A 20,251-nucleotide genomic window follows, 5' to 3' on the forward strand; every position below is an offset into this window, starting at 1 on the left:
TAACCATTGCAACTTTTTTTTTCCCCTTTTAAAGAAACATGATTTTAATGAACTATTGAAAATAAATTCAAGTTATAGGAGTCAAATTGGGGAACTCGTGAACCGTACTGTCCTGTTAGGAAAAAAAAAACTCATTGATTGTAGCGAGTTGGATTGATTTAATTAAGAAAAAAAAAACAAGTTAATGTCAATTTGATTCAAATTTTATAATTTGGTGGATATTAGACAAAAACAACTCCTTAGAACTTAAAGATAATGATGAATTATTGAATTTGGCTAATATGCTATGGGTAGCTAAGAGGCCTTCCGTCCTACGGCTCAATACTTGACTTTTCAAAATCCTAACGGTCGATCCGAACCGTTCATCTTGTTCTCCATATTAATATGTGTTTGGAGACCAAATTTTACATTTTTTGGAAATTTTTTACTATTTTTTTAGATTTATTGAATATCGCTGTTTTTTATGGTCAAGATTTGTCTGAAAAACAGCGATTTTCAATAAATCTAAAAAAATAGTAAAATTTTTTCAAAAAATGTAAAATTTGGTTTCCAAACACATATTAATATGGAGAACAAGATGAACGGTTCGGATCGACCGTTAGGATTTTGAAAAGTCGAATATTGAGCCGTAGCACGGAGGCCTCTTAGCTACCCATAGCACTGTAGCCAAGTCCTGAATTATTTAACATAGATCGGACGGTCTAAAATTACAACACATTTGCTTTTTGTGGCAGTAGATGTGTACTCAAAATCTCAAATGCACCCAGATAGGAATCAGTAAAAAAGAGTATTTTAGATTTTTAAGTGTGAAAAAAAAGAGTATTTTAGATTTTTAATGTATAGAAGAATCAGTAAAAAATTTACCGATTAATATTGGATTGTAAATATTCCACCAATCGAAAGATTTATTGAAGGTTTATAAAATGGCAAAAAATAATATAAAGATATTTGCTTGGTTTCCGTGCACAGATTCTATTTTAGGAAGTTGAGATTTTTTTTTTTTTGAATCCGATACTATGATATAGAAAAACTGAGATACTATTTATGTTTCTGTTTCTTATTTTATAATATATTCTATAAATAAAAAAACTCTCCCTGAGTAAAGATTTTAACAGTGAGGTTTTTGCTTCAAGCAGCACATGGACATGGACATTTCTTCTTTAACTCTACAGTAAGTGCGCTGCATGAAGTCAGAATTACTCTGTTAAAATATTTACCCCTGAAATAGAAACCTAACAATAACATTTATCTTCTCTCTCGTTCTCGATTATTCCTTTCCCTTCTAGAGAGAGAGAGAGAGAGCGGGAGGGGGAAGAGAGATGGCAAACGGAAATGGTGAGACGAGCTCCGGGCCTCAACCAAATACATGGTACCCACTCAGACTTGGTTCTTCTTTCGTCGAGAGTTCGCCTTCAACCAAGTTTTGCACGCTTCGATGTTAGCTTTCCCTTTCTCTCTCTCTCTTTCTCTGTCTTTGTTTTAAGATATAAGATCTGATTTTAACAGAGCGGTTTTTGCTTCAAGCAGCACATGGACATGTACATTTGTGCTTTAATTCTGTAGTCAGTGCGCTGCATGAAGTGAAAACTGCTCTTTTAAAATATTTACCCATTAGATTTAGTAGAGTTCTGATTGGGAACATATATTCTGAATTCATCATCAACCACTTAAGAATCAACATATCTTTATCTTTGTATTCAATTATCTGAAGAGAGAAAAATTTAATTGAACAATCTAGTTGTTTCTTACATTAAAACATCATAAATTACTCTTATAACTTGTCTTTTTCAACAAAAAAATAGATGAATTTAAGCCAGCATCAATTGACAAGACCCAACCAGGCATACTGCACAAGAACAAGGAAAACCGGGTTTCGGTTGAGTTTCACAACAACCAACCCGGTAAGCCAAAGGTGGCCTTTGAAGGGAGCAGTGAAGACTACAAGGAAACCGATGCTGTTTTGTTCTTTGATGGAGACGAGTTTAAGCTTGAGAAGTTACATCGTGCCTTTAAATCCCTGAAACACAAGCGGGTCCCGGGAGAGTCAAATGGTTTAACCGGGTTGAGTGGTACGTGTGCAAATGGAGCTGGGCCCAGTACTGAGGCCCATTCTCCTCCTCTACCAAAAGTGGCACGTACTCAGGCTGTGAACAGGCCTTCGATGCCAGTAAGTTATATGATTCTAATCTGTTTAAAATTATAGAGTGAATTTGTATAACATAAAATTGCTGCTCAGCTTAGCATGTGACAGGTATAAAGTTTGGTGCTTTTTACTTGTACTTGATGAAGTTCTCAGTTGGTTGAGTTATTTGGTATGAGTATGTATTAAGTTTTTTTCTGGATAAGTACCTATAAGATACTTTTTTTGTGTGCGTGGCTTCGAGGCAAGTTCTTTTTGCCTGGGCAAAATTGCAATGCTTTAAACCTTTTATAGGTTGGGAAAAAAAAACAAAGGAGTTCCTTTGCAGTATTGGATTTAGTGTGGTAATTATCACATCCTGTAATGTTTTGTTAAAAAAGTAAAAACTCACTATATACCAGTAAGATGTTGATTCCTTGTTGGTAATGCAGGTTGAGGTTGAGAAGATTGATATCTGTGGACCTGATAATGCTGGTAATATTTCTGTCTTACACAAGCACCCATACATAAGCACATAATAAAAGTAGTTGCAAAAGAAAGATGAAGTATATTTACAGTAATCAAATAACATTTGCATTTTTGTTTAGGCTTAGTATTGTGTCAGTTGGTGAATAACTGTTGCTGGGCCCTATACCCTATAATGGGTTAAGATAATTTGCATAGTCATCACTGAAATTCTGAACAGTTCACAAAAGGCGCACTCAACCCTTAAGAAGCATGAGTGTTTATTCTATAAGTATATACTAAATTCTAAGCATATGTCCTTGGCAAAATTTTATAGTGGCAGAAAAGAAAAGATTCACATCATCTTTGTTTAATATCACCTGACCTTCTTTTGACAGTTGCAACAAGGCCGGTAAACAACAAATCGAACACAGCACACCAACCCTCCAATCCAAACCCCTTCTCCCCGTCGTACCATGATACTAAACCCTATGACCAAGACGAAGACCAAGACCATGATGAGCATCTAGACATCCTTGGGGACGACGAACCGGGGACCCCTAACCCTCTCCCTTCTTCTCACCACACAAATGCAGCTGTGGGATTTGACATCAATGTCCCAAGTCATAATGCCGAATCTGACGATGACATTGATCTGTTTGATGACATACCAGCTGAGAATGACGGGCTGAGTGCAGCCCAAGCACTTCGGGCCCAGGTGAATGGATCTGGAACAGGAGATGTCCAGTTTGAACAGGGGGCTCAAGTACAGGAGACGTCCAGTTCTGGTGGAGAGAGTAGTTCAAGTGGCAGTAGCAGTGCTAGTGGGAGTGGGAGTGGAAGTAGCAGTAGTAGTGAAAGCGAAGGGAGTGATGCTGATGGTGGCGGTGCTGACTCAGCAAGTTCAGCTGGTGATATTGATATCTTTTGATTTTTGAACTGACGGCATCAGTTCCTGGTGCATTCTAAATGGGGTTATTGTTTTTTGAAGTTGTTTTGATTTAACATTATTATTACGTTCCTATTGAGAAATTGAAATAGTTTATTAGCTGTATATAATGTTTTGGTGACAATTATGTGATTGAAATGTTGAATAAGTGCATCAACTTTATATGTCTGATTTGTGTTGGAGTATAATGAAATATATTCATAAACACTGGTTTTCTTAATTTATTTTATTGGAGAAAAGTGGGAAGGCCACCAATTTGATTAAAGAATCAAATGCCTATTACAAGAAAGTGTAATAACTAAAACCTACACCACAGCCAATGGTACCATACCTTGGTACCAGTACCTTTCCAAAAGTAGTACTACTACCAGTATTGGGTTGGACCGTTGGAGACATAACTAAAGAACTTGTAGATTTGCAACTTTACTTATTTGGCCCCTAGAAACAAATCCTATTACGTTCTCCTCAAATGCCCTCAAACCTGCACCTCTAATGATTTCCATTAAATGTAAATGTTTTTGATAAAATTCACAAATATATATGGCAATAGGGGATTCCTTTTTTTTTTTTTTTTCCCTTACAATATTATTTTGGAATCAATGCCATTTACAAGTGTAAAAAGAGTTATTGTGGTGTAAAAAGTTTGTTTTTTCTTTAAATTGTGAATTGTGGAAATTTGATTTTGTGAGTAATCAGATTAAAGAACCACTAAGAGAGCATACAGAGGATATCAGACAACTACGTTGCCACATGCTATGCATGAGTTGCGTGCAGGGATTTTGGAGCAGCTGGATCTTTTAGAGCTGCGGGACCGGCTTATGCAAGGGAAGGGATAGCCTGGCGTGCTGAGCCCTCAGGAGAGGATCGAGCTGTGGGGCTGTCTCAATTTTTGAATAAGCCCTTGACCTTTTCTTTTCTTTTTCTTGTTATTTGCAAATTGTGATTGTGGCCAACCTTCTAGTATAAGTGCAAAACTCTTGATATTTGCAAGATAAATAAATTGTCCCTAAATCCTAGTTTTTGACTTTTTGTAGTTAGCTTGAGAAATGCTGAGTCATGGAAGATAAATGAATCGTCCCTAATCATTGTCTTACAAAGAAGGAAGACCAATTTCATTTCATTTCAGTTCAGTTCATTTGGGTTATTGTTGACTTAAAAGCAAACCAATATACAACCTGTTGTTTTAATATGCATGGATTTTGTTTACGCATGATGTCAGGGAAAAATACTAATATCTGACGTGTGCATCAGTTTAATTTATTCATCTTTATTGCAAACAATAAGCAAGTGTTTTGACATATTTGCATATTGCAAACAAATGTTTTCTGTTTGCATCTAGGATGCAACATTATTTGAGGTATATGCAAACAACAACAACTATTTCAGGTATATGCTCAAAATAGCGCTCCCCTAGATTTATTCTAAAATAGGTATTTATTGAGATCACTGATCTGATTTAAGATTTATTCTAAAATAGTTACTTCTATATAGAATAATTTCTAAAATAGTTACTTCTATATAGAATAATTTCTAAAATAGTTATATCTATATCTAGCTTAATCTCTTCTCTTTTTTTGATATATAGCCCAAGACCTAACCTATTCTCAAAGTCTTAAAACAAAATTTATTCTAAAATCAAAAGAGAAAAAAAAAAGGGAGAGAGAGAGAGAGAGAGACCCCCTAGGCAGCCTCTGCCAGGATTTCAAAAAGAGAGAGAGAGAGAGAGAGAGAGAATGGGAGGGGGAAGAGAGATGGCAAATATAAATGAGAATGGAGAGATGGGCACCGAGCCTCAACCGAATACATGGTACCCACTCAGACTCGGGTCTTCTTTCATCGAGAGTTCGCCTTCAACCAAGCTTTGCACGCTTCGATGTTAGCTTTCCCTTTCTTGTCTTTGTTTTAAGATCTAAGATATGATTTTACTCAAAAAGTGTTGGAATTTACATTGTAAGAATAAAAGTAGAAATTTTAGTAATGCTTAACGACAACAGTAGTTGATTCTAATTGTTTACTGAAATTATGAATTGAAGGACGTATGTTGATATTCTATAATAGTAGAGGTCTTATTGGGAACATAGATTCTGAATTGATTATAATCACTCAAAATCTTGTTAACTTTTATTTTATTTAATTATCTGAAGAGAGAAAACAACCTAGTTGAACGATCTAGTTGTTTCTTGCATTATAACTTCTTCCTTCTCAACAATAATAGATGAATTTAAGCCAGCATCAATCGACAAGACCCAACCAGGTACGCTGCACAAGAACAAGAAAAACCGGGTTTCGGTTGAGTTTCACAACAACCAACCCGGTAAGCCAAAGGTGGCCTTTGAAGGAATCCGTGAAGACTACAAAGAAACAGATGCTGTTTTGTTCTTTGATGGAGGCGCGTTTAAGCTTGAGAAATTACATTGCGCCTATAATTCCCTGAAGCACAAGCGGGTCTCGGGAGAATCAAATGGTTTAACCGGGTTGAGCAGTGCATGTGCAAATGGAGGTTGGTCCAGTGCGGAGGCCCATTATCCTCCGCTACCAAAAGTGGCACGTACTCAGGCTGTGAACAGGCCTTCTACTCATGCCATCCCAGTAAGTATTTGATTCTAATCTGTTTAAAATTATAGAGTAAATTTGTAAATTGCTGGTCAGCTTAGCATGTGATTAGGTATAAAGTTTGGTGCTATTTACTTGTACTTGACAAAGTTTTGAATTGGTTGAGTTAGGTATGAGTATGTACTAAGGTTTTTTTTCTGGATGAGCAACTATAAGATGTTTTCTTTATTTTTTGTACTGGATTAGCGTGATAACACACATACTGGTTAGGTCCCGTACTTCTATGAACAGGCTGATACCAGTATGAACATACTAACCAGTACTTCTATGAACAGACTGATACCAGTATGAACATATGTCAGTAGTTAATGTTTTGTTAAAAAGGAAAAGCCTACTATAAGCCAGTAAGATGTTGATTCCTTTTGGGTACCTCCATTTCATCTATTTATAGTAATTTTTTTGTGTATCACAATGCAGGTTGAGGTTGAGAAGATTGATATCGTTGAACCTGAAAATAATGGTAATTTTCTCTCTCACATAGGCACCCATACACAAGCACACAATAAAAAGAAGTTGCAAAAGAACGATAAAAGAAATTTACAGAAATCAAATAACATTTGCATTTTTGGTCAGGCTTAGTATTGTGTGAGTTGGTAAATAACTCTTGCTGGGCCCTATAACCTATAATGGGTTAAGATAATTTGCATAGTCATCACTGAATCTCTGAACAGTTCACAAAAGGTGCACTCAACCCTTAAGAGGCATGAGAGTTTATTCTATAAGTATATAGTAAATTGTAAGCATATGTCCTTAGCAATGTTTTTTAGTGGCAAAAAAGAAAATATTCACACCATCTTTGTTTAATAACTACTTCTGTAACTACTATTAATATCACCTGACATTCTTTAAAAATAAAAGACACCTGACCTTTTTTTTTTATGACATGCCAGCTGAGAATGACGGGCTGAGTGCAGCCGAAACACTTCGGGCCCAGGTGAATGGATCTGGAATTGGAGATGTCCAATTCCAGCAGGGGGCTCAAGGACAGGAGACGTCCAGTTCTGGTGGGGAGAGTAGTTCAAGCGGCAGTAGCAGTGCTAGTGGGAGTGGGAGCGGAAGTAGCAGTAGTAGCGAAAGCGAAGGGAGTGATGCTGATGGTGGCAGTGCTGACTCAGCATGTTCCCCTGGTGATATTTATATCTTTTGACTTTTGAAATTAAGGCATCAGTTCCTAGTGCATTCTTATTACTGTTTGACTGCTTAATGATTATGGCTTGGATGCAAATGCAACACTTTTGCTAATTATATTGATATATGATGCCTACTGGGTGTGCTTTGGGATTAGCTGTGGGATAAAAAACTATGGTTTTCATACTTGGTACCATTTTTTTAAAGTTGTTTAGATTTAACATTATTATTTGATTTCTATTGAGAAATTGAAATAGTTTATTATCTGTATATAATGTTTTGGTGACAATTATGTGATTGAAATGTTGAACAAGTGCATCAACTTTATATGTCTGATTTGTGTTGGAGTTTAATGAAATGTATTCATATTTCATAAACAATGGTTTTCTTAATTTATTTTATTGGAGAAAAGTGGAAAGGCCACCAATTTGATTAAACAAATCAAATGCCTATTACAAGAAAGTGTAATAACTAAAACCTACACCACAGCCAACTGTACCATACTTTGGTACCAGTACCTTTCCAAAAGTAGTATTGCTACCAGTATTAGGTTGGACAGTTGGAGATATAACTAAAGCACTTATAAATTTGCAACTTTTCCTATTTGGTTCCTAGAAACAAATCCTATTACGTCCTCAAATTCCCTCAAACCTGCACCTCTAATGATTTCCATAACTCCATTAAATCCAAATGTTTTGTAATAAAATACACCTATTAATTTAAATCCCATATATCCTCTACTGTAATGCCAGAAATACTGAAATTGTTATAATTAGAAATTCTGCACCAAATTTCATGCACAATTGGACAATAGTGAACAATGGTGATCTATGAATACTAAGTTATCCCATAGCAACCAAGATTGCTCACCAGTACCGCTGGTGACTTCTATTTATAATTTTTAGGAAATTTCATGTGCAATTGGACAATAGTGAACAATAGTGACTTGACATCCGATCTTTACTAAAAATAATAATAATAAATACTAGCTGTACTACCTGAACACCTCACTAACTAAAATGCCGAAATTTTTATTAATAGGAAATATATTGAATAAATATCGAGATTAGATAACGCTTTTGTGTTTTATCGAAATATAGGGAAACCGTTATGGTTTATTACGGCCTCTGGCCGTTATGGCTTATCACGGCCAGCATTAACACTTAATTAATCATTACCCATTCTAATTGAACCGCACAAGAAAAAAACCGGAAAAAAAACCATGGCCGTTACTATCTATCACGGCCAGAGGAAGAAAGAAAGAAAAAAAGAAAAAGAAAAAGGGATGGCCGTGATAACCCATCACAGCCATAGGTTAAACAATTTTTTTTTTTTTTCGGACCCGGCCGTTACTGTTCATCATGGACAGAGATTTTTTTCTCTGGCCGTTCCAATCTATCACGGACAGGTTTTTTTTTTTTCCATTTTTTTTATGGTTCAATTAGAATGGTTAAGCTTGTTAATTAGGTGCTAACTCTGGCCGTGATAAGCCATAACGGCCAGAGGCCGTGATAAACCATAACGGTTTTCCTATATCTGGATAAAATGCAAAAGCGTTCTCTAATCTCGATATTTATTTAATATATTTCCTATTAATAAAAATTTCGGAACTAAAATGTGTTCATTACTACCTGAACGCCAAGCTTTTCCAATCTAATTTTGTATCAATTTAACTATGTCCCAATCATTGATAAATTGGATTTTAAGAGTTCTACCTAAATACTTCATTTATTGCTGTTGTTTACTAGATAAGACCCATGACTTGTACAACAAGAATTTATTTCATTTGCGAAGGTAAAAGTGTTTATTTTATTGCTATTTATGACAATGCCAGGTTTCAGATAAGATTGCACCAGTTAATATCTTAGATTTTGACTGGTGTTCACCTAGTTGTTAGGTTGTGCTAAAAAAGATACTTGATAATTAAGTCCGTTAGCAACATATGCGAACTTATTATAAACAAGTGATGTGTCTATGTGTAGAAATTTTAAATTTTGAATTGATTTTGTAGAGAATCAAGAAATGAATGCATTAAAATTAATTTATAAACTTTTTTAATTTTAACCGCTTGATTTTACAATTTGGAAGTTTAAATTTTTTGTATGTAAACACATCACTTATAAGTAGATTAATTTCAACGGTTTGAATTCGTCGTTTAAAATAATTTGATAGATTTTAGAGTTGAGTTTACAAAGAGACTTAGTGAATTTAAAAACACCCTAGTTCTACTTCTCTCTCTATATATATATATCATGCTGCATTGAATACGAAAATAAGAAAAAGGCTCAATTGTTGAAATAAGAAAAAAATAACGAAACCTTTGCCTTCATAGAATTGATGCACAAAGCATGCTGATCATATCAGCCTCCTACTCATTGAAGGAAAGAAACAAGGTGCTCAGGAATTTTTTGCTCCCGAAAAATAATATCAGGTTGGTTTCCTTATTTTTCTTTTTTTTGCATGAATAACGCCCATATGCCAGTATATTACTCAGAATCTCCCTTACAATTGATTTCTTAGAAAATCTCAAAACCAACCAAAAATTCAAAAACCCTCTCTAAAGATTGGATATGTGAAGCCTGTGCAATTCCAGCAAAAACCCCCTGATCTCCCTTTTTTTGCCAGAATATCAGCACAACATTCTTGAGTCCTATCATAACCACAACATTCCAACATTGAATTTTCCTTGAGCAGCTACAAGATTTGAAAATTTTCCTCATAGGATTTCCAGTCTGCCTGTACCGGTGGCTATAGCTCTGTCCAGTGGTGAGCAATAATCTTAGAATCTGTAAGAAATTTGCATGGGGAGAGGTTGTGCCTGAGTACATAGTCTATCGCGGTCCTGACCACCTCAGCCTCAGCTTGAATTAGACTGCTTGCCTCTGTACCAGCAAAGTGGTATGCTACCAGAACGGATCCTTTTGTCAGAATGAACCTGATACCGTCCTTCCATTGTTCTTTCCAGGACCCATCAAAGTGGTACGTGTAAGAATTGTTTGGTACAGGATCTGCAATTGTAATTGTGGCATTTGCACTGTGATTTGTAGTAGCAATTGTCCCTGCAATTAACATTTCAAAGGTGACGTTTGATAAAATAAAATGAAAAAGTTTATAAAAGGTTTAACAAAATAAACAAAGTTTACCTGCGCATAAAAAAACTTGTAAAGTCAAGTGAGCCAGAAAGACAACAGATAAAACTTGAACTCTCAGTCCGTGAACTTTGGTATAAGAAATTCTGTGCAAAGTAAATTTTAAGGTACTATTCAAGAAATCAACCTAGAGGACATTTTACTTACAAATTGACAAAACATTATATTATTCCCCACTATATACTATTACAGACAAAATCTCAAGACTAAACAAAGTCTATAAATTACATTTTCTCCTATAATCTCTAATTTGGTACACTTCATCCAATTTAACAGGTCTATTCTCTTCATCCTCTGATCCAACCTGTATATAAATACAACTACTGCAAATCCACAATGGCAAAACAGTTTAAAGCAAACAATCCACACACTTGTTGAACTGCTCTCTCCATTCATTCCATACCATTAAAGGCCCAATAACACCAACAAAACCCACAACAAACCCTAATCTGCTAAAAATGAACTGCCAGTTGAGATTGATTGAAAATTTGGTACCCCAAACTGGAATCTCTGACAGAGGGGCCCCACACTGTGCTGTCAAAGGGTAACCGCACAGACTGGGATTGTACAGGTAAGAATTGTTTGAAAATGTTAAAAACTGATTATCTTGCGGTATTTTCCCCACCAAATTGTTGTGAGAGAGATTTAGTGAAGAGAGGAAGGTGAGCAAGGTAAGCTCTTCAGGTATGTTACCAGTGAGTTCATTGGAACTTAGATCAAGTGACTCAAGCTGCTTCAAGTCACCTATTTGAGGAGGGATTGTCCCTGTAAGTGTGTTATGAGACATGTTAAGCAAATCAAGCATCTTGAGTTCTCCAATTTCTTGTGTTATTTTGCCTCCAAAACAATTTCCTGAAAAATCGAGGGAGGTGAATATCGCGAGTGAGCTAACAAGAGTTACCTCCAAGCCCTTGTAAGTCACTGTCACCGAGTTTTGGTAATAGCTTCCGAATTCCAAGAATTTGAAACCAACTGTCAGACTGGTACTGATTTTTGAATTAACCATCATTGAATTCAAGGTTCTGAAGAATTCCTTTGGCAAAGTCCCATTGAAAGAATTCGAAGAGAGGTCGAGAATTTGCAGCATTGGAAAGGCAGCAGAATCATTTATTCCTGATTGTGATATTGGTTTTGAAACTGGCCCGTAAAATTTATTTGATCTCAAGACAAGAATTTTCAAGTCTTTCATCTCCCCAAGCCAGTAGGGAAATACACAATCTATTTCATTATTTCCAAGGTCTAAAACCTCCAGAGAAGCGCAATTCATCAGAGACCGAGGCAATGTTCCATTTATATTATTCCCATTTAGATTTATAGTTCTAAATCCGCAATCTTCACTTATAGCTTGAGGAAACAAACCAGTCAATTTGTTATTTTTCACGTTAAGTACAGCTAGAGTACTGGTATTTTCCAGAAGGCAATGTGGTAACTCACCCATGAAATTGTTATAAGAATGATCCAGAACTTGCAGATAGCTTGCATTGCAGATTGAATTAGGTATGAACCCTGCTAGCTTATTGTTGGAGAGAGAAAGGTACAATAGGTTCCCCAGGAAAGAGGTCAGATTAGGAGGAAGAAGAGAGAAAAGGTTGTGAGACAAATCAAATACTGTGATGGCCGGAGGAGGAAGTGGTACTGTCCCGTTAAGCATGTTAGAATGGAGATCAATAATTGTTAAAGTATCTAGAGGGAGAAAAAGAGTATCGGCTTCTAACCCAGTAAAGAGATTATGAGAGAGATTGAAAAAGAGATAAGTTCCCTTGCCAGTTTTCTGTACCCAGTTGGGTATAGTACCACCAATTTTGTTAATTGAAAGGTCTAAATTGCCTATCCCAGACTGGTACCTCATAAAAGAAGGAAACTTTGTCAGATTGCAGGATACTAGCTTTACTGTCCTGATGACGGGAAATGAGGTATACCAAGATTTGTTGCCAATGATACCGTCAGTCACTGAGAGCATGTTGTGGGACAGATCAATAGAAGCCAGATTCTTTAGGTACCAGAGAGAACCTAAATCTAGCATACCGGTGAAGTTGTTTGATGCAAGGTTTAACACATTTAGCTGAGAAAGCTTGAAAATGGAACTTGGTAATGGTCCTTGAAGGTTGTTTGAACTTATATCAATAGTTTGTAAAACAGGTAACCCTTTAGAGAACTCTGGGAGATTCCCCGATAATTGATTTTGTGAGAGAAGCAAGATTTGAAGAGAAGGGAGAGAGAACAGAGATACCGGTATTGTACCAGAGAGGGAGTTGTTCCTCAAATCAATTTTTGAAAGATAATATAGACCAGCGTAACTACTGCTATCTGGTATTGATCCAGAAAAATTATTATTATTCAGCACATATTCTGAAATTCTTAGCCAATTGTGAAATTTAGGTATCTCGCCAGTGAACCTGTTCGATGAAATGTCTAAATAAGAGAGCCTCATAAGCTTTTGCAAATTAGTGGTGATTTCTCCATGGAAGTTGCAGTCATAAATCAGGAAGGTTGACAGATTTTGAAGGTTGCCGATCGAATCTGGTATTTGACCAGAGAAGTTTGTTTCTGAAAGGATCAACGTTTGCAAAGAGCTATCCTTTTCAAACTCTGGCAATTGACCTGACAGCACTGGATTATTTGACAAATCAATCTCTTTTAGATATTTCAGCTGGAATATTCTCTCTGGGAATTTTCCATTAATCAAACATGAACTCAACTGAAGAACTGATAAATATGAGAAATTTGCAAAGAATTCTGGCACGGGAGAACTCAATTTATTATGATCTAGTCTCAGGTATGAAATTTGACTCAACTGACTGAGAGACTGGTCAAAAGGACCCATCAGAGAACAACCTGACATGCTCAGGCTTCGAAGTGTGGGGCCTAACTGAGAGACTGCCAGGCCCCACTCTGATCCATTCCATGAAATGTCAACCCCATCCAGGTAAAGAATTTGGAGTTTTGTAAGATTGCTTAGTAAGGTTTTGATGCTTGGCTCTCTGAGATACAGAGAACTGCGTCCTACATTAAGGTAAAAAGTAGAAAGGTCGAGCAGTGCAAGATTTGTAAGCTGAGATATACCAGTTGGGATTTGACCAACAAAACCAGCATTGGATAAATTGAGATGAATCAGATTAGAGAGCCGCTCGAACCCGGTTTCCGGTAGAGTAACATTGTTGAACAGGTTGTAGGCGAGGCTAAGATTCTGAAGCGAACTGAGATTGAATAAGGCTGGGTCGATCAGACCTGAAATGGACCGGTTGCTCAGCTCCAGTGCAGTGACATGGCCAGAGGCTGGATCACATGTGACGCCTTCCCATGTGCAACAATCCGCGGTTGAATTCCAAGACTGGAGTTCTGATGTACTGAATCCATTCTTGAGCCGGAGTAATGCTTGTCTCTGGGCAGGAAGGCAATGCCTTTGTGCTAAAGAGGCAAATTCACTGGAGAAGGAGAAGAAGATAAGAAGGGTTAAGGGAAGAGAGAGATGGAGAGCCATCATTATGGGCTAATAGAGAGGAGAAAGAATAGCCAGTAAAAGACTGAAGAGTGAGATAAAAAGAATAGGAAAAGACTTTGGAAGTGTATAGAAAAAGACTTTGGGAACGTAGACCATGGGGAGACTTTTGAATCCATAAGCTCTGCATTAACGTACCATTTGGGTTAACTTTTTCGGCCGTGTGATCAGAAATCAGGCCAATCCGGCCCATGAGAGGCCCTTTAATATTAGTGTGGAATTAAATCGGACGGTACGGATCTCAACTCAAAATTTGAGTTAACTTAGAGAATGCGAATTCGAGACTTTAGGCCACATGCCCGTGTGGGCTTGTGGCCCTATGTAATAATTAACGACTTTTTTGGAGAAAGATTTGGTATGGCATTAATTTAAAATTTTAATGAACAGGTTTATTATCCTATGGACTGAATTCGTATACTCTTGCATTAAAGAACCGTGCGTTAATAAATCTAGACCGTCCGATTGAGATCCGCACTACATTAAAGGGATCCGGACATTATAGGCATAGGCTGAATTGGCTCTGATCCTGATCAGACGGCTGAGGCTGAGACGCATTCGATGCGGAACTCAGACTGAATTCGTAAGGATTGGGGGAGCTTTGATGACAACCGCATCGCTAGCATGTTTTCGAGATAAGCCCGGGCTGTGACTCGTAGTTCATATATACTGATTACAAATAATATATTTTATTATTTTTGGATCATAATACTATACATAACGTATTTAAACAAAATGAGTAATGCTATGATACCATTACCATACATAACGCATGACAGTCCGATTTACGAATTAATATTATATTTTTAAAGTGTAAACGATGGATTTGAATCTTTTAATACAACTTTCGTATGAAAATGGTTTTGTAAATTAAAATTTTATATTTTAAGACCTCTTTAATACTTTTTTAGATAGGTAAAAAATTATTTGATCTAAAGATTCTAGATTATTTAAAAATAATGATTTTTTATTTATCTTAAAAAATAGTTAAAAAAATTCTGTAAAATATAAAATGTAGTCTACAAATACATTTTTATATGAAAATCATATTGATTTGTTCGACAGTTTAGACTTTGAAAATCAAACTATTGATTCATAGTACGGACCAATTTGTGCTATGCACAGTACCATAAGCCATAGCCTCACTCAACAAATATGCACAAATAGACTTTAAATTAATTATAACAAAATTTCATAATGCTAGGTCTCCTCTTAGCTATATATGGCATAGTCGGACGATTTCATTGGAGATTTTATGGAAATCATTATGGGACTGGAGGATGGGAGCAATAATCTTAGTCTAATTAATGTCTACAAAAAGAGCCCCACCCAATGAGAATTAATGATTCTGAGTGACCATATCAGTACGTCCTGTTTATTATGATAGTGCTACTTTTCTGGTTGTGTTTTGACTGTTTTGAGCTTAATTACTTGTGCTTATGTTGTACCTAGTTGTTTTGTTGTTAGGGTTAAATTGATAAGTACTATGTGATGTTATGTTTTTTATTTTGATAGTTACGTTGTTGCTTAGTTTGACATCTGTTATTAATTAGCTTTAAGTCTGTTTGCGTATATATATATATATTGATGTAATATTGCAGCTTATGTTGCTGCTACTATTATGTATTGTGCTAGATGCAGATGTCACTTGTACCGACATTTAGTAATACTGGCTTGTAATAAAAGTCGGTAGATTTTTCCATTGTTATTAAAAAAAAAAAATTCATAATGTTGATGTATAAATATAATGCTAGATATACAATGGGCTCTGAATACACTGTAGAAGAACGTAATACATTATATCTTATTTCCAGTAAAATAATTTATGAAAAAGTTAACTTAACATGGAAACTGTTGGTTCTGTGATGTCACTGATGTGCAATATAAAACAAGTATAAGGAATATAATTCCGGTTTCCACCAACTATCCCATGCATTATTATTCAATTGTTCGCCGAGTTGTTAGGTAGTGCTAAAAAGATGCTTGATAATATATAAGTCCGTTAGCAACAAATTTGATCATACTTAAAAAAAATGCAAGCATTAAATGATCCTCATAGGTAGATTGAGGCGGTTAAAAAAGAGCAAGTAGGCGAACTTATTATAATGTCAAGACTCAAGACTCAAGAGGCGAACTTTCTTTTTCTTTTTTTAGGGTAAAGATTTTAACAGAGCTGTTTTGGATTCCTGCAGTGAACAAATCATATCAGCGCTTTTTTGGTTATAAAGTCCGTGCGCTGCATGAAGCTGAAACTACTCTGTTAAAATATTTACCCTTTTTAGTTCACAACTTCACATTGTAGACAACGGCATCTCTGTAGCAGAATACAAATATGTAATAACCAGTTTTGTTTGTTCTCTCTGATCAAATGTGTCCAAGTTCGTGTGTTATTCCGTGTTAAAGCTCAATATTAGTTTATTTTTCATTTGCAATACAGAAAAAAGAGTGCGTTGCATATACATATGCATTGTCTAAGAAAGATAAAGGTAACCGAATTTGTCGTTGAGGCTCCGAAACTATATAGATTGCAAATTTTATGTCAAAATTAATATTTACTTATACATCGACGGCGCTATTTTTAGAATAATAATTATAATATTGAGCGTATGGAGAAATTAATTTACTCTTTCTGTAAAAGTCTTCTAATTTTGATAAAAAGTTATTTCATAACATATAAGTGGAAACTATTAAATGTTATTGAAAGAGAATACAAGACTAGCTTAAGTTATTGTATTGTTTAATATTTTTTAGGAGGTGTCTAATTGTCCACAGCTTTTTGTTCACCATTTGTCCACAGCTTTGACTTACGCGAATACTGTAAAATTACTTCTACATGCTGTATAATTATATAATATATCACATAAAATATATCACTTAATCACAAAACATCCAGCAACTATGTGAAGTGGTCCCATGATAGTTAGAAAAAGATTGCAACTTGCACAACATGACAAAATAAATGTACTTTCAAACTGTACTTTCGGAAATTACAGTTATAGGAAGTTATAGGCAGTTAGAGTTAGTTATTAGCGGTTATTAACACTGGGTTGAATCTTGTATACTGTAAAATTGAATATTCTATACTGTAAAATTGAATATTGTATACTGTAAAATTGAATCTTGTATACTGTAAAATTTTCAATTGAATCTTGTATACTGTAAAATTGAATCTTCTACACAGTAAAATTTACAATTGAATCTTGTATACTGTAAAATTGAACCTTGTATACAGTAGAATTTTCAATTGAATATTGTTCGGATGAGTAAGAAGCCTTTCTATCATCTTTTTCTTCCCAGATTTTCACAAGATGAATACTGTAAAATTACAAGATGAATACTGTAAAATTACAAGATAAATACTGTAAAATTAACAAATCAATACTCCATATCGCCTTTCTATCATCTCTTTCCTCCAGATTTTCACAAGATGAATACTATAAAATGACAAGATGAATACTGTAAAATTAACGGGGCAATACTATAAAATTAACAGATCAATACTCCATATCGCCTCTCTATCATCTCTTTCTTCCAGATTTCCACAAGATGAATACTGTAAAATGACAAGATGAATACTGTAAAATTAACAAGGAAATACTGTAAAATTAACAGATTAATACTCCATATTGCCTCTCTATCATCTATTTCCTCCAGATTTCCACAAGATGAATACTGTAAAATGACAGATGAATACTGTAAAATTAACGGGGCAATACAGTAAAATTAACAGATCAATACTCCATATCTCATCTCTATCATCTCTTTCCTCCAGATTTTATTTGAAATGCTAGATCTGTTACTGCATATAACGAAAACAACAAATTCAACAGAAATAACTTACTAGATTTGAATTTTGCCGTGCTCTTCAACAAAAACAACTTCTATTCGATCGCGCTCCACGATCAATCGGTCCAATCCTTTTTCAGATATAACTTACTGACTTTCAGAAAGATTTAAGATATCGGAAGAATAAGGAAATCAGAGAAACAACGAAAACAAGGAAATCGCCTCAGAAATTTTCAAATGAAAACAAGGAAATCGGAAGATATCGGAAGAAATTTTCAAATGAAAACAAGGAAATCGGTCCAATCCTTTTTCGATCGATTTAAGATATCGGAAGATATCAATCGGTCCAATCCTCAGAAATTTTCAAATGAAAACAAGGAAATCGGAGAAACAACGAAAACAAGGAAATCGCCTCAGAAATTTTTAGCCGCTTTACGGAGAAGAAATCGCCTCAGAAATTTAAGATATCGGAGAAGAAATCCTTTTTCAGATATCGATCGATTTTTAGATTCAGAAAATTTTATCTCCGTAGGAAAGAAATCGCTTCAGAAATCGGGAAGAAATCGCCTCAGAAAGGAAACAAGTTGATCGGAGAAGAAATATTTTGAAAATGAGAATAGAGGCACGGAAGGAAGGTTAAATAGGCGGAGTAAGTGGTTAGAAGTGGGGACCGGTGTCCGTTAAATTTAGTTAAACACGAGATAGATAGCGCTGTGGACAAATGGTGGACAGAAGGCTGTGGACAAAAACCTTTTCTCTATTTTTTATAGTGACACTAGTATTTTCAGAGCTGAATACTCCACATTTCTTTATATTTTTATATCAAAATTATCCTTAGTTTATATTTTTCTATAAGGACAAATTTTTTTTTTTTTTTGCGTTAGTACATTGTTAGCAAAAAAGAAGAAGAAGATACAATATAGTATATGAAATAAAGCAGTATTATAATCTTTTTTTTATATTAACAGAGAAATTTTTCATTCTGTTTCCTTAGCCTTTTATTTTGAGCATATGAATCAATTAAAAAAATTAACCTAATGTATTTTGCTGAATGAATTTTAAAATTATGCAAAGGAAAAATCATAAATGAATTGGAAAACAAATTAATAAGTAACTTTAAGGCAAAAATAAATTAAATAAATTTTGGTGCAGTAGTAAAAAAATTGTCAATTTTTATGACTTTATATATGAAATTTAGACGTCAAAGTTTAGCCTCACATAATAAATTTTATCGGTATCTTATATTATAAATGAGGAGGGTTCAAATTTTTTGTCTCCATCGTACCTTCATTTTTAAAAACTTTAATAACTCAAAACTTAAAACTTAAAAGTCAAAATAAAACAGTTGGATATGATCTATGTCATTTTATTTATCCATGTGTAAAAAATTATGACATTTCAACTTTGTTTTGATTTTCATCAAGAACTTGTAAAAACGTACTAATGTGGATAATTTCTAGACGTTGATTTTTCAACTTATTGATTCACATATAAACAAAACCGAAATATGATAATTTTTCATGAGCACATAGAGAGAATAACATAGATCACATCTAATGGTTTTATTTTGACATTCATAATTTAAATTTTGAGTTATTAACGTTTTAAAAATAGAGACATAGTGGAGGCACAAAAAATAGAGACATTTGAACCCTCCTCCAAAAAGAACTTGTGTTTTAATACTAGTTAGACATTTTTCTATTTATATAAGTTTGTGTCTCAATGCATTGTAAAAAAAAAAAGAGATAAAATATGGTTTATGAAATAATATATTCTCTTCATTGCGACATTAATGGAGAGATTTGAATATGTAGAAATATTTTTTCTATATTTTTATGAAAAATAAATGTTAAAAATGTGCATGTGGTGACTACTAAATTTGATGTCAAAATAGAAAAAAAATTGAGTTGAGGATTTACCTCTCAAAATAGCAGTATCATTAAAGCCATTATTGTATTCTTTTTCAATAGCATTTAATAGTTTCTTTTTACATATTTGATACAAGTTCTTATTAAATACTACTTTATGGGGAGATTTTTTTTATAAGTATAAAATAAGTACGAAGATAGAACGCTCAATAATTTATTATTTGTTTTTAAATAGCACCGCCCTTTATAAATCTCTCCCTCAATGCATTATGCACATATCACTTTGAGTTTTTTTTTTTACTTTCAAAAATGAGTTTAATATTAGATATACTTTTTGAGAACTTTAAAATTAGAAAAATCAAGCAATTAAAACCACTTTCCTCACACAAATAAAGTACTCAACAACTTGGGTAAAGATTTTAACAGAGTAGTTTTGGCTTCATGCAGCATACAAACCATGTATAGTCCTTTTTTAATTTTATAGTCAGTGAGCTGGATGAAGTAAAAAGTACTCTGCTAAAATATTTACCCCAAACTTTGTGTGTTTGTAATAACCGTTTGTTTTTTTTCTACCACCCTCAAAAATCAGAATTAAATGAATACCATCCGAAAAATTGAAATTCAGATTCCGCCACGTTCGCACCGTGGATCTGCGAACGGGTTGACCCGTCTGCAGAT

At 34.6% G+C, this 20,251-nt stretch overlaps 3 protein-coding genes and 1 long non-coding RNA gene across 4 annotated transcripts; 2 read left to right on the forward strand and 2 right to left on the reverse strand.

The window, feature by feature from the left end:
* Nucleotides 1-1,175: 1,175 nt before the first annotated feature.
* On the forward strand, nt 1,176-3,749 carry LOC144548753 (uncharacterized). The gene is made up of 4 exons (XM_078297470.1): nt 1,176-1,437; nt 1,803-2,167; nt 2,572-2,614; nt 2,983-3,749. The coding sequence occupies exons 1-4, from the start codon at nt 1,320-1,322 to the stop codon at nt 3,513-3,515; spliced, it is 1,059 nt and encodes a 352-aa protein (XP_078153596.1). The 5' UTR covers nt 1,176-1,319; the 3' UTR covers nt 3,516-3,749.
* Nucleotides 3,750-4,109: 360 nt separating this feature from the next.
* LOC144548755 (uncharacterized) lies at nt 4,110-5,111 on the reverse strand. The gene is made up of 2 exons (XR_013509456.1): nt 4,881-5,111; nt 4,110-4,433 (listed from the first exon to the last, which is right to left on the reverse strand). It is a non-coding gene; the product is annotated as an uncharacterized LOC144548755 (long non-coding RNA).
* A 136-nt stretch (nt 5,112-5,247) lies between these two features.
* Nucleotides 5,248-7,624, forward strand: LOC144548754 (uncharacterized). The gene is made up of 4 exons (XM_078297471.1): nt 5,248-5,408; nt 5,749-6,122; nt 6,564-6,606; nt 7,037-7,624. Exons 1-4 carry the CDS (start codon nt 5,267-5,269, stop codon nt 7,291-7,293), a joined length of 816 nt encoding a protein of 271 aa, XP_078153597.1. The 5' UTR covers nt 5,248-5,266; the 3' UTR covers nt 7,294-7,624.
* Nucleotides 7,625-10,434: 2,810 nt separating this feature from the next.
* On the reverse strand, nt 10,435-14,165 carry LOC144548748 (receptor-like protein 6). The gene has a single exon (XM_078297465.1). It carries the CDS (start codon nt 13,905-13,907, stop codon nt 10,773-10,775), a length of 3,135 nt encoding a protein of 1,044 aa, XP_078153591.1. The 5' UTR covers nt 13,908-14,165; the 3' UTR covers nt 10,435-10,772.
* Between the last annotated feature and the right edge of the window lie 6,086 nt (nt 14,166-20,251).

The sequence above is a fragment of the Carex rostrata genome, chromosome 33 (genome assembly GCF_964058835.1).
Source record: "Carex rostrata chromosome 33, lpCarRost1.2, whole genome shotgun sequence".
NCBI lineage: Eukaryota > Viridiplantae > Streptophyta > Magnoliopsida > Poales > Cyperaceae > Carex > Carex rostrata.